At 37.8% G+C, this 13,465-nt stretch overlaps 1 protein-coding gene across 3 annotated transcripts in view; it reads right to left on the bottom strand.

Annotated features, from left to right (window-relative positions):
• Nucleotides 1–13,465, bottom strand: part of MAPK12 (mitogen-activated protein kinase 12) — a 60,841-nt gene that overhangs the window by 16,363 nt on the left and 31,013 nt on the right. For all 3 annotated transcript variants that reach the window (XR_013929181.1, XR_013929182.1, XM_080393973.1), the window contains exons 5-11: nucleotides 12,570–12,599; nucleotides 10,856–10,903; nucleotides 6,025–6,139; nucleotides 5,291–5,362; nucleotides 3,063–3,142; nucleotides 2,200–2,278; nucleotides 494–667 (exon numbers count right to left, since the gene is read on the bottom strand). Coding sequence is in view for 1 of the 3 variants with exons in the window: in XM_080393973.1 (XP_080250099.1) it covers nucleotides 494–667; nucleotides 2,200–2,278; nucleotides 3,063–3,142; nucleotides 5,291–5,362; nucleotides 6,025–6,139; nucleotides 10,856–10,903; nucleotides 12,570–12,599 (598 nt within the window). In the remaining 2 variants the exon portion in view is untranslated. The remainder of the gene's footprint in view (nucleotides 1–493; nucleotides 668–2,199; nucleotides 2,279–3,062; nucleotides 3,143–5,290; nucleotides 5,363–6,024; nucleotides 6,140–10,855; nucleotides 10,904–12,569; nucleotides 12,600–13,465) is intronic.

Below are 13,465 nucleotides of genomic sequence, written 5' to 3'. Positions count from 1 at the left end.
CTGAGCAGATCAGCTTTAAAAGTCACATCCTCACTTATAAGCCAAAATACAAACCTCTGATGTTAGATGAAAAATAGATTCAGATTTAAATCTCTGCTGAGATAGGTACATTTTCTCTCCCTGAGAGAATCTTACCTAAAATTAAGGCTAGCAAATGTTGCACAGCCAACAGTTGAGGAATCCATTTGCCTGTTCTATCCAGTGGAAGAAACATGTTACAGAAACGGTTTCTTTCCTACATTGCAGAAGATGGGAGGACAGACACTTGAAGAAGGACCTCCATTACAACACAAAGAAGAAACCTTTAGGCACCATTCCAGGAGGACTTAATAAGAGGAACATTGGCTTATCAGTAGCATTTCTCTATCTTAATGCTGTCTATTTACTCTGTTCAATCAAAAACAGGGAAAGTAATTTGTGAAGGAGAACATTCCTATTTCTGGATGACCTTTGTATCTAGTTATTTTTTAAAAGATCACAAAACTGAACTCACGCTTCCATTCATCTAGTGGAAGATCCATATTATCAAATGTGTCATCATATTTCTCAGCTTCAATTTCTTCCTCAGGATCATGAATTGGTTCAAAGTACGGATGCATCAAAGCCTCAGCTGCTGTGACTCGCTTCTCTGCATCCAGCACCAGCATCTTCTCCAAAAGGTTTACAGCTATTGCACAGAAAACACAGTGTATTCAAATCAAGCCATTGATTCCAGCTTGTACACAATAATGTTGCCCTGGAGATATTTCAAATAAATACACAGTTAAAAAGCAGAATCGTTGGGTGTTCATTCTATAGCCAGTGGGGCCCATGTGTGTGACAAAACAGGGCTGTGAGCAAGCAGATATGCTCCCTTGCTTCTGGATGCAATTACAGCCACATCACCTCAGCTAATGACTTCTCATCTTCTGGCTCCAGGACCACTGAGCTTGGGGCTTTCCCAGGTGTCTTTCATCATTGCCACTGTGTTGTGGTTCTAAGGTGCATCATAACCTGACAGCAGCAGAGTGAACAGGTGGGCATAGAGCTAATCAGAATTGCTCTGTATGTGATCAAATCCAAGCCCAAGTACACTTTGAAGCTCACTAAGAGAAGTTAGTTGTTCACGCGCAGAATCCCAGCACTGACTTTATCTGCTGTGTGCTTTCAACCTTAGCCAAAACAATCCATGAAAATCTTGTATGTTCCTCTCCAGTGGATTTTGGATCAGGTCCACTGTTAGACTGTCAAAATGGGCTAGTGTAAACAGATATGAAGAAAGAACGTTCCTGGATTGGGTGGAGCAGCTGAAAAGAAGGGGCAGCAGTGTGGACAGGATACTGCAACCCCTGCTTGCCATGTCATGGGTTCTCTCCAGCCTTCTCTCCCAGACCATGAGCAGTTGTTCTCTATGTAAGGAGTAGCCAGATGGCCACAGAGGTGACAGGAAGAAATGTCCTAAAAACTAAATGGAAATCTGTAGTTTGCTGTAGCCAAGAAGGTCAATGAGCTAACCATGCAGTCAGGGTGCTTATTAATCATGTTTATTTCTTCTGCATCTGAACATACAATTTTAACTTCTTAAACTGAGAAACTTCAATTATCCTTATTTATATTCTAATAAAACTGGCTTTGTGAGTGTTCAGGTCATTGGGGAACGGATAAGGTTTGGGCAAAGCCATCTCAGAGCTCTGGCTGCTTTGGGTCATGTCACAGTTATGCACACTTGGTATGCTCTTTTGGCTGTTTATATCTGTCAAATCCAAGCCAGTGCTTCTCAGGAATGCACAGATGTTTCTCAGGATGTATTAAGTCCATGACTAAAATGTCCGCTTTCTATTTGCTTGCATTTCAACTGTAGATCAGACTGAGCTTTCAGAATTATATTTCAGATAGAATACAGAGAAAAAAAATATTACATATATTTAATCTCCCAGGGCTCTTGAGAAAGCTGCTCCAGTAAAACCATTAAGCAGATGCTGGATCAAAGCCTAAAATGCAAAATACTTTTTTTGATGCTTCTAAGAAACATCTGATTTCTGGCAGTGTCTAAACTTGGCAAAGTTCAGCCACTACAATCAAAATTACGAATTATGGAAAGCAAGAGATAGAAAAGCACAAGAACTATCACATAACCTATCACATGACCGATACTGCTGCTGCTTCCAATGCAAACACAAGAACAAGACAAATTGTACACATCCACAGAAACTGTCTTACCCAAAGGATTCGCATACTTCAAGATGGATGCAAAATCTTTTTTCTGGACTTTTGGAAGGCTTTTGATATAGTTTTTTGCCTTAAAAGAAACATGGATATTAAATTAGATCTTTGCCACCTTTGTACTGTGACATTAACAATATGCTGAATAGGCAATTCAACAACGCTCTGATAGCACATTGTACAAATTAATTTTTGGGGGGGGTCATAAACCCTGATTATATTTCACCTTCTTGTTGAAAGAAACTTTTTTTTTAAACCAAGCCTTAAAAGTGTGGTTGAGAAATAACAATGTAAAGCTTTAATTATTAGTGCTCCATATTTAATATATTAATTAGAATAAATATGTATGCATCATTTGAAAGAATGTCATGATGAGTTTACAGGAATCTCTAGAAATGAACCTTATACAGTAATTCATTAATATTTAAATTATATAGTTAGTGTAATGAATAATTTTAGGTTCTTTATAGCAGGGGCTTATGGATTCTAGAAGGACATCCACGTAAGAATAGGAAGAAAGTCAAGAGACATCTGCAAACAGCTGCATTTCTGAACACGTTCATGTTTTCAGTACATTTCCAATAAAAGCAGTATTGCACCAGATCAACTGTTTGTATGGTACATACTGGAAACTTTGAAGTATTTAAACATATGGATTTTTCAAGTGTTCTGATCCTTTTCTGCCCCCTCCCCCCCAATCTCCAGTAGGATTCTGGGTGTGTAAAGCACTTCAAGGCAGATATGTACCACCAGGGGCCATTTCAGTAGTCAACCCATATTACCTCAGCCAGTCTAAGAACTGAGCATGGCTTAAGTAAAATTAAGACATGTAAAACCAATTGACAAAGCAGAATACTCACATCTTGACTGTGCAGTTTTTGAACAAAATCTTGAGTAGGTGTACCCGTTATTTTCATTATTTCTGTGAGTTGGTCCAGATCTGAATACCAGAAATAAGGAACGAAGTCTGTCACCACAAGAAAACTAAGCACCCTGCAAAACCCGTGCATTTCTTTGCTATGGGAGAAAAAAAGCAAAAATCACAGTGCAATGACTGAACGGAAGATTTATAAAAGGTGAGATTAAAGTTCTCCATTTTTCTTGCAAAAGGCAAAGATACTGAAAGCACCTGAAATAAAAGATCCTATTTCTGATATCCTATAACTTGTGAACACATAATCGAATCATTTGCAAACTCCTTTAATATATATCATCAGGCCTCCTCCATATTTTTGGTCAAAATCAGTCCAAAAGTATTGAAGTATCTGAACAATCAACACACGTATTGCATGCATTGCCCTGGTCTATCCAATACTTAGGTGACATAGAGGCAGAAGTCACAGGGAACATCAGGTGGTATGATAACCAGAACAAAAATCAGAGGAAACCAGTCTGTGTTAGTTCTTCTCCACACTGAGAAACTTCAAGAGGAATAAAATTAATCCTTCTCCTCCTCATTTCCTGCATGCTTAGCTTGATTCCAGATGCCGAGATGCTAAGAGTGGGTGAGACATCAAAACACTCCCTAACCTCCTGTGTCCTAAACCAGCACAGATTAATCAGGAACAATGTTAGCTGTTTCAGAGAAGAAACACCATATTTACAGGAGGCTAATGCTGCAGAGAACAGCTTATGACTCGTTTGCTTCTCTGGCAAGAGCAGCAGATGAGAAGCTAGAGCAGAGCTTAGGGCACACAAGAATTCCACCAGCCTCTGCAGAAAAAGGCAATGGTGGGTAATGCTGATGAAATAAATAAACAAAATCCCATACCAAGTTTGCGGGATAACCTATTCATAACAGCAAACGAAAAACCCCTTAAATTAGTTATTTTCTTATTTACCTACCCACAGCTGAACCCACAGCTGCATTTCCCTGACAATAGATAATACTGGCTCATATGCTCAAAGGCCAGCAAGAAGTAGCATGCTGGGGTAATTTCCTTTGTAACACATGGTTGTAGAACTTCAGCCAATAGTTCTGAAAACTCTGAAACTCCAATTAACTAGTTTTTCCACTCTTACGTTTACAGTGCAACTTGAAAATGATGACTCATTCATTTTCTTATTTATGTACCAGAATGCTCAAGGTTAGCATTGGTTGAGAAATGCTACGTGTTAATCAACGGCTGTTCTTTGGCAGATATTTTAGTATTTTCTTGTTAAGAACTAATGTGCACTTAAAATCTGTACAGCTGAAGTAATTTGATGTATTCTACTTTTTCATAGTCCCTGGCATTTTTTTGGTGAATGCCATCTTCCCCTTTTATGTTTTTCCTCACAAAACAAGACTAATATGATTCTGTGCAATGAGGTCCTAGTCCGACATGTAAGTACTTAAATACAAATATAACTAAAATTAAACAACTGTGATTCTGTGACTCTGTAAACAAGTACTTGCAGGTAAGTGATTTATTGACTGGAACTCCACAAGGGGAAAAGCAGTGCAAAATGATTAGGCTGAGCTGTCAGACATGCAAAGCTGGAAAACTAAAAAAAAAAGATAAAATCTTGCTGTCTTCTGTTAACACCATCCTCTATTAACTAGCACAACTACTACTGCCAATGAAGTATCACTTGGGGCTGACTTATGGCTTAATCTGAACTATTTTCTTAATTCTTCAGCAAAGAAATGATAAGCCTAGATGTTTTCTGTAAATGTAAAACATTTCACTAGATGTTACTTACACAGCATGTTTTGGTACAAGTATCAAAAAGCATAAAATGGACTAGCATGTGCACATAAGTCCATATACTACAACAGAATCTTCTGTACATGTTCTGGAATTGTGAAATCTATTACTAAAAAAATAAAAATATGCCTTTTCTATCATCACAGAATCTTTTACCTGATGATCTAAGATGTGATTCGAAGATCACCTCTTTTTCTTTATTGAAAAAAATCAGTAATACAAGTTTTAATTTGCAGATGTGCAAAAGTGGTACAGATAATAACCAATTAATGAGAAAGGTGCAAGCATTTTACTTTCATTTCAATTTATGCTCATCAGTTTTTGAACAGACCTACTGTGTCACATAAGAACCTCTCATCATTTTCTTACATGATTGTCATAAATTCACTGAAGGATACGATCATTTCCTTTGAACAGAGGCCTCCCTGTTATCATCTCAGCCATTATACAGCCCACAGACCAGATGTCAACTGAAAAAAAGACCAACAGTCACATTAAATTGCTGAATACTTGTCCTTTTAAATGTACATAAAGTTTAATTTAAAACATACTTTAAATAAGTGTAGAATTTACATTTATGGCCTGTTACAAAATAAATTAGAGCCTTGACATGTATGATGACAGTTTAGGTAAAACTACCAGCCCTTCTAATTAACAAACTGGCTGATAATAAGCAGTATCAGTTTCTCAGTAACAGGCAGATACATGTGGGAAGTAAATTTTCAGTTCTTCCAAAAACCTCTGTAGTTATCCTAGTGTTACTTGAATTCCCTCCTTCTGCCATTTTCCCCTGCCTGTTCTGAGTTACAATCAGCACATCTTTGCAGGAAGATGACAGTCAGTGCAGAACACAAGAACATGGACCAGACTGTCACATCCATATACATTTATATCACTTTTTTCCAACCACGTTAGTACTTTCTGCTACTCAGAAAATATACCAAAAAAAAATATCCAAACTCACAACCAGCAAGCGATTACCTGCAGTTTATCTACAAGGAAGCTTTGCATAATTATACTGTCATTTCCACCTCTGATTTCTCATTCACTTCAGAAACAAATACTTGCTTACAGGTTGCCTGATTCAGTGAATGCTTTAGCTCTATTAAGACGTTTCTGAAGAGATGCTGACCTGTTTGTGTGTAATGCATCCAGTTAAGTATGACTTCTGGGGCTCTGTACCACCTTGTAACCACATAACCGGTCATCTCACTGTCTGTATGTCTTGCCAATCCGAAATCCAGAATCTGTAGTGGAAGCACAAAAAACATCCTGGTCAGACAGCTAGTTATTTATTTCATACAGACTTTACAAATGTGAAAAATAAAAGAACTGGAGAAATCTGCAGATACTGGTTTATTTTTGCATCTTTTTCTCACTGAAGTGTCTTGTTCTCAATTTAAAAATCAAGACAGAAGCAGCAAGGAGCTTTACAAATATTTTTTTCTCCAAGTTAGATACTCCTATAGCAACATTAAAACCTGTAAAACCAGCAAAGAAATTAATAAATTATTCAATTATTAATTAAAAATATACTGGACACACTCAATGCAAAAAAATCCCTGGCCATGTAACCACTATCATATCATCTTAGGGCTAAAAGAACAGCACGTGTCTTAGTGTTCATTGCTCTCATATCCCAGGTGGCACAATCAAGAGTGTGTTCCAATAATATTCTTGAGTAAGGAGCTATCTATCTATCTATAGTATATATAGAGTGACAGGGCAGAAGTTTTTAGTAGGAGCACCTGCACATTACTATACCAACAGTGATGTTTTTGTAATACTCTCTGTAATTAAACATTTTTAAATATTTCAGGATAGTTTCATCACTCCCTGGCAAACATTTCAAAATATTGCCAGACAGAGTCACCTTTCCCTGGCACTCACAGAAAGGAAAATTATATTTTCATTCATAGATCAAGTGTATAAAATGTTATGGCCTATCTTTATTGCCACACTTCAAACATAATTTCCTTGTTTTCCCTATAACTGCTGATTACCTACCAATTTAAAAACAGGAATAGGCTGCAGAGATTTTTATTCTTACGAATAAAATGCACTTGATTACAGCCGATCCTTTAGGTACCGAAAATTTACTGGACTCAAAATATTTGCAATAGCAAAATACCCTTTTATATGCAGCTTTCACATTTATTCTAGGTATACAGTACACATTATGTTTTCTCAGTAACACCAGAGACAGGGTGGAGGAAAAAAAGGGTGTTTTACTTAACAGGTCAAAAGCCACATGTGGTACCATCTATTCTGTCACAGCTTTTTAGGCATTTTCCATACTAAGGCTTGTGACACTTGGAGCTGGAAACAGCTAAAATATAAATTGGGTTTGTATTTTTGTAAAAGCAGAAAATGACAGCAAGAATTTTTGTGCATTACGTATTAACTTCAGGATTGCTTTTCATTTACGTATTCATTAGGCTCAGGAACAAGTGTATCCTGTTAGTACTTAGTATTAACATGGTACCGCTTCAACAACAGTCTTTGCATGAAACTGTTATTCTTATACTGCCATCTTCAACTTTTCAGCTGGAACTTTCAAAGACATTTTCAGAGCAAGTTTGAAAATCCTTTTTATAATGCAGGAATTATAATAGAGAGAGCAAATTTTCCTCAGCTCCTCAAGGATAAGCTCCCTTCTCTTCAGCAAACTTAATTTTCCTCACTTGCTTCAGTAACAAAAATAACTTGAAACATTGAGACTGGAGGAAGGGCAGTGATTTCCCCTCATGCATCCTTTACTGTCACTTTTCTGATTCCTATAATAGCAGTTGAGAACATCAGATAAGGGAGCCAGAAAGCTCATTGTGAAAAATAAAACTGATTACTTATTAATCGCCAATTCAAGGAACTGTTCCAGCTTGCCTACAGTCTCATCGCCATTGGAGCTGATGCAAGGGAAGCTGCTGAATGCACAGACATGGGGGAAGAGGGTTGGACTATCTCTGGCAGCATTGTCCTGTGCCTGCATAAACTGGCTTGGAAAGCACACCGAGAGCAGGGTCACATCCTGCTCGCTGCACCCAAATGCATGCACACAGGGGAAGTCAGTTCAACTCCTTCAGTGTAAAAGGGATCCCAGTTAAATCCTCACCTTGGTATTTTTTATGCACACTTCTCAACATACTATAGTTTGGGTTTTTTTATAGACCAGAGTTGCCTTTTGACAATCAGTATCTCCTAACTGCAAATTTGCTCTTTCCTTCTGCACATGGTATCACAGTTTATTGTAAAACCAGGGACACAGTAATTTTGCTCTGAGAGTCAAGAAACGGAAACTAAAGGTTAATGCTGTATTTTCTCCTTGTCATTTCAGAAAACTGTATTCTGATATAGAATTGTTTGACTCAGTATCTAAAAGCTCAAAAATGTCCAATGTAACACAAAAATAATTTGTGCTAAGTAAGGAGATACAGTGACCATATCATGAAGAATGTCTTAGACCTGGGCTGCACCTCAAAATGTGATTGCACAGCTTGAGGTGGTGGTGGCGGTGGCAAGAGACAGACAACTGTTTTTTCTAGATTCTCTTTTTTCCCTATCACCCTGGGACCCACTCACCATTTGACCACCTATGAGCCAGTAGAAGACATTGGCTTTTTGTCTTAGGGAAATTCTGAAATTACAGGACCGTCAACATTCAGGTCAGTCTCCAAAGAGAGAAAAATTGTATTACAACAGCTACATGCAAGTATATAGTTTGTATATATGTATGCTAAAAAACTTCTTTGCAGTGTTGCATCAACTTTCATTTTATGCTTCATCACCTTCGATCATCTTCTGTATCTTCTCCCAGCCTGCAGAGTTACATTTTTTTAATATTTAATCAAACCTGGAATTACCACATATCTGAACTACTCCCAGAAAGTCTTACACCTCTTTTAGGGAGGAAACCTTGGCCACTAGATCTAAATGTAGTTACATATCAGGACACTGAAGCCCCCATTCAAATTTACTGTTGCTTTTTGAGGCTGTATAGGCCAGTCATGATTCAAGCACAGGACAGGAGATGAGGCTTGATTTTGTATTTAACTATAAAACCCTGACTAGCCTTTCAGATTGCTAGAGCTAAGAGAGGATAGGTGACAAAAACAATTCTAAAAATTAATAAAAAAATTTAAACACAAGAATAAACTGGGGATGGGAAGCAGTCTGGGGCTACCATCTCCACATTCAAGAGAATAAACTATATTCCTAAAAGAAGCAGTGTTGAGTACTACATAATTCTACTTCATAATAAATAATGGCTTTCTTTATAAGGTCATTCTGCACAACTACATAGATGCATTTTTGCTAGGTCAGGGTACATTGCACAATTATTTCTGAAGTACAAATGTTATCCGCTAACAGGAACAGGCTTCAGGAGATTTCCAATACATGTAAGAAACTGCAGTCAAAACTGGTCAGATTCAGTATTTCAGTTCAATGATTTAGAAGGAGGCTTGAGGTGCTAAATGTGCAGGAGAGAAGAATTACTACTCAGATGGACTCTACTGAGAACATTTCCAAGGAAGTGGCAATACCTACACTTCAGAACAGACAACTTTCCACAGTGGGTGTTACAGCCGTGGTCTCCAAGGGTGCATGCCACCTAAGCTGTCTGCATACTGGGAAGGGGTGGGAGTATGCACCGTCCTCCTCCCATCTTTGGAGGGAAGCCCCAGTGGGTAGGGCAAAGGAAGTCATGGTACACATCAGTACTCACCCCACTCCACATAAGTAACAACCAGATAATACAAAAAATGCCATCAAATGCACCTGTCCTGCAGTGTAGTTGTAGAAATGGCTAACAGCTGAACTATAGGAGGCTGAATTAGGAATTGTCTCCCCTTTAATGAATTTGGTTTTCTTACTACTTCAACTGAGAAAAAATGTGAAGCAGAACTAATATACTCCTGCTACGAAAAACACTGCAATCTACATGCAACTGATACTACTGATAGTTGTAACAGTGCAGAAGGTATCACTTTCAAAGAAATAATATGTTCTTGTTTGTGGTGAGCAGTACATGGTTCTTCTGTTGCTTCTCTGAAGTGATTAACTGCAACATACCATGATAGCAGTTCTACGTTACAGCTCTTACCCGACTGTAACCATGACACGTTTTTTTTCTTGAAAAGTATTTTCAGTTGAGTGACTATATATATAAGTGTACCAGTATTAATTACAACATCCACATCACACAGGAAAAGGGTGAGTTACTGTCATGCACACGTCTTTGCTATGGGCACACAGCTGTAGCGTGGACTGCTCCATCAATGCCAGACCCACAGAAGCAGTTTCAGTTCCTGTACTGCCCTGCACCCAGCTGGAAGGACCAAGTCAGCAACCACTCCAATGATGCCATGAATGTAATAACCTGTGGCACTGATGTCCTCACCAGAAATCCTCCTCTACATCTTGGCATCAACACCCATCTCTCTGCTGTTCACTCTGGGTACCAGCTTCCTGGAGTGTTCTGTGCTGACTGGATGTTTTCAGCTGGGACATCCTGGGCAGCATTTCTAGCTTGAGGCACAGCCATTTCTTGTGCTTGGCTCCAGAATGATCTCTGAAATCAATCACTGCCTCTGCCATTCTTATGTAATGCACGTTTATGTCAGTCAAGGACATAAAAATAGGAGGTGAGTAGATTCTCAGTATCCAGGGCTTTATTTCTTACATAAATATTTAATTATTCTTGTGGTGACTGAAGTGTGGTGACGGGAAAATATTTATAAGGAGCAGTCTCTCTTAACTTTTTTCAAGCTTGTTACCACTGCCCATCTGATCCTTTTCCCTTTCATTTTCCACCATTCTCCTGTTTCTCCATGACCCCTCAAAGCCCATGGGCTGAAAGCCTGGCCCATCACTGAAACCAGCCAGCATGTTTACAGCTGTTGCACCTGTTGCCTACTGTGGTGTATTTCTAATACCTCTGTTTTTTTCAAATAAACACATCTTACCTTCAATTCACAGTCTTCATTTACTGCCAAGTTTCCAGGCTTTAGATCCTGTAATCAGATTTGAAACGGATGTTATTTACTTATTTTACAGCAAGCACAATGAAGCACACTTTCTTTCTTTCAGGTTTAATGGTTTTCATACAACTACTTAGAACAGCAACAGGTAAAATGATGTAATAAATCTAAATTAGAAAATATAACAAATAACAGAAACAAAAGATAGAAACTTCCATATATTTGGGTTTTTTTCCAGTACATTTTCCACCCAGACAAATCATCTTTTCTTCTGCTACAAGTCAGGAAAATACTTGCCAGCGAAGGAACTCACTCATCTTACTGTTGGTGGGGTTTGGACAAAAATTTGTTGCATTTAATACTAACGCCACAAAGTTAAGGATTCACATATGTATTTCTGGACTGTACCTACTGCATATCAAAACATACTTTAAAAAGGTTCCACACCCTAGTAGACTTAGAAAGAGTACTGAAGTAATCAAACAAGATTTTACATAAAAGCCTATGTTCTCTTCTGTGGGAAAATCAATTTCCTAATGAAATCAATTGAATGGAGACTGCAACATGAAGAAAAATATTCCCTTAAGCCTCCTTAGCTGCTGTAGAGACTTCTAATGATCTTCAAAAGTTGCACTTCTAAGTTTAGCAGCAAAGGGAAGAGTACTGGCAATGACTAAGAAGATTCTGCAACATCAGTGATCTTAGACATTCACAGTTAAAAAGAGAAAGAAAAAATCAGAAATAAATTTTTCTTCAGCTTTGTCAAACCTTTGTTTGACACACTTTAGCACATTAGGTTTAATCTTCTCTTTGAACTTTTTCACAGGCATCCACCTGTTATATGCAAAGATGTTTTAAGATCAGAGGGGCTCTGAAGAGAAACAAATTGGTGCAAAGAACTGTAATGAAACCAAAAAAGCTCAAGAGCCATGAAGAGGGAGCTTAGAAAAAGTCTAAGAAACTGTAAATTTAGACTATGATCACAGCAGTTGTAGAAATAAAAATATCAGTTTGTTACATGATTTTGGTAGTTTGCATAGTTTCGATGTCCAGCTTAAAGCTACTACACAATGTGCACTTTCTCTGGTGCTCCTGATATTTTACTACAAATTGCCAATTTCTACTGTCTGATGCAATTTTGGGGGAAATTATACTGCTTGGTACCATGAAGGCATCATTCAGAACTCCTCCTTCATAGTGCAAAAGCAATTTTAAGTAGACTTTAGATACAGCAGAGATCCGAAAAGAATCAGGTCTTAATTTCTCTCAGAAAAAAATGAGGTTTTGAAGGCTCTAAATTTTCAGATTATTATTTCAGTTTCTATGTTCTCACTCCTCCAGCTTTGAACATTAACATGATGTTTAAACAACTTAAACACTGTTTTTAAAAATAAGCCAGAAAAACAACATTTATCTATCTCAATTTAGACACTATTTGCTCTTTTGGGAACCTACAACTCAACTTCACATAGTAATTTAAGAAATCTAAGTAATTAAGAAATTTAAGCTGTATTCAGTGCAATCTGAGCACCCAACTTACACTGATGTATCGATACCACCTTTTGTTCCTAGTTGAAAAAGAAACCAAAGGCATCATCAAACTGAGATGCTACAATTTCAGGCATTTATGAGCATACTTATACATAAACATTACTCACATTATCAAAATATAAACACTTTTTATATTGTCTCCACTTACCCTGTGAATTATGCCTGATGAGTGAATATACTGTAAAAAGAGAAAGTAAGTTTTCATTAATGAGGTTCTGACTTTAAGAAGTTGCCTAAGGTGAGGGAGAAAGTGCTTTTTCATGGTGCTAAAGTAATCAAAATTGGATATTGTTTATTTATTGCATAGAAGATCATCTTAGCTATGTTTTTAACATGCATATAATTAAATTAACATTTTGCCCTTCCCCTCCCCCAATAATGAGAAACCACCAAATCAGTTTGAGTACTGCAACAGATCATACATTTTTTTTCTAAATCTTGCCATACATAAAATCCCATTTCCAGTTAGTTTTTGGCATTGCTAGTTACACTTATACTAAAATAAATGTTGTTATTTTATATATCAGAAATGCTTTCTTGCAATAGACGTCTGTGGTGTGCTGCCATGACAGTTTAGGTTCCTATGCTCCAGCAACACTCAGTTTTAAGAGAACATTTAAGACCAGGATGCAGGCCAGTCAAGGTCCTAGCTGAGAAGCCTCACTACATGCTGCAGTACTCAGTGCAGCATGGACAGGTCATGTTAAAAGACGTTCTCCTTTACCTGAACATTTTCACCACCCTTCCAGGGACCTATTTAAAGGTTCACAAAAGTCCAACCAACCAACTGCACACCTAGCACTAGCTCTTTTGTGAAGACACTTGACCAAATACATATAAATGTATGTCTGCAAATAGATGCCTGCACCTATGACTGCCACCATGGACAACAAAAAGAGCCTCTAGTAACTAGTTCAGACATAGGCATCTATTTTGCAAGGACTGAAATGCAGAAAGTTGTCCTGAACTAAAGACATGCTTTCCAAGAGCAGCCAGGGATGTGCTGGTACTGTTCACTTCACTACTGATGCTAAACCACACAAG

This window comes from Falco punctatus, assembly GCF_963210335.1.
Source record: "Falco punctatus genome assembly, chromosome: 6".
Lineage (NCBI taxonomy): Eukaryota > Metazoa > Chordata > Aves > Falconiformes > Falconidae > Falco > Falco punctatus.
This window is presented reverse-complemented; position numbering and strand designations above follow the sequence as displayed.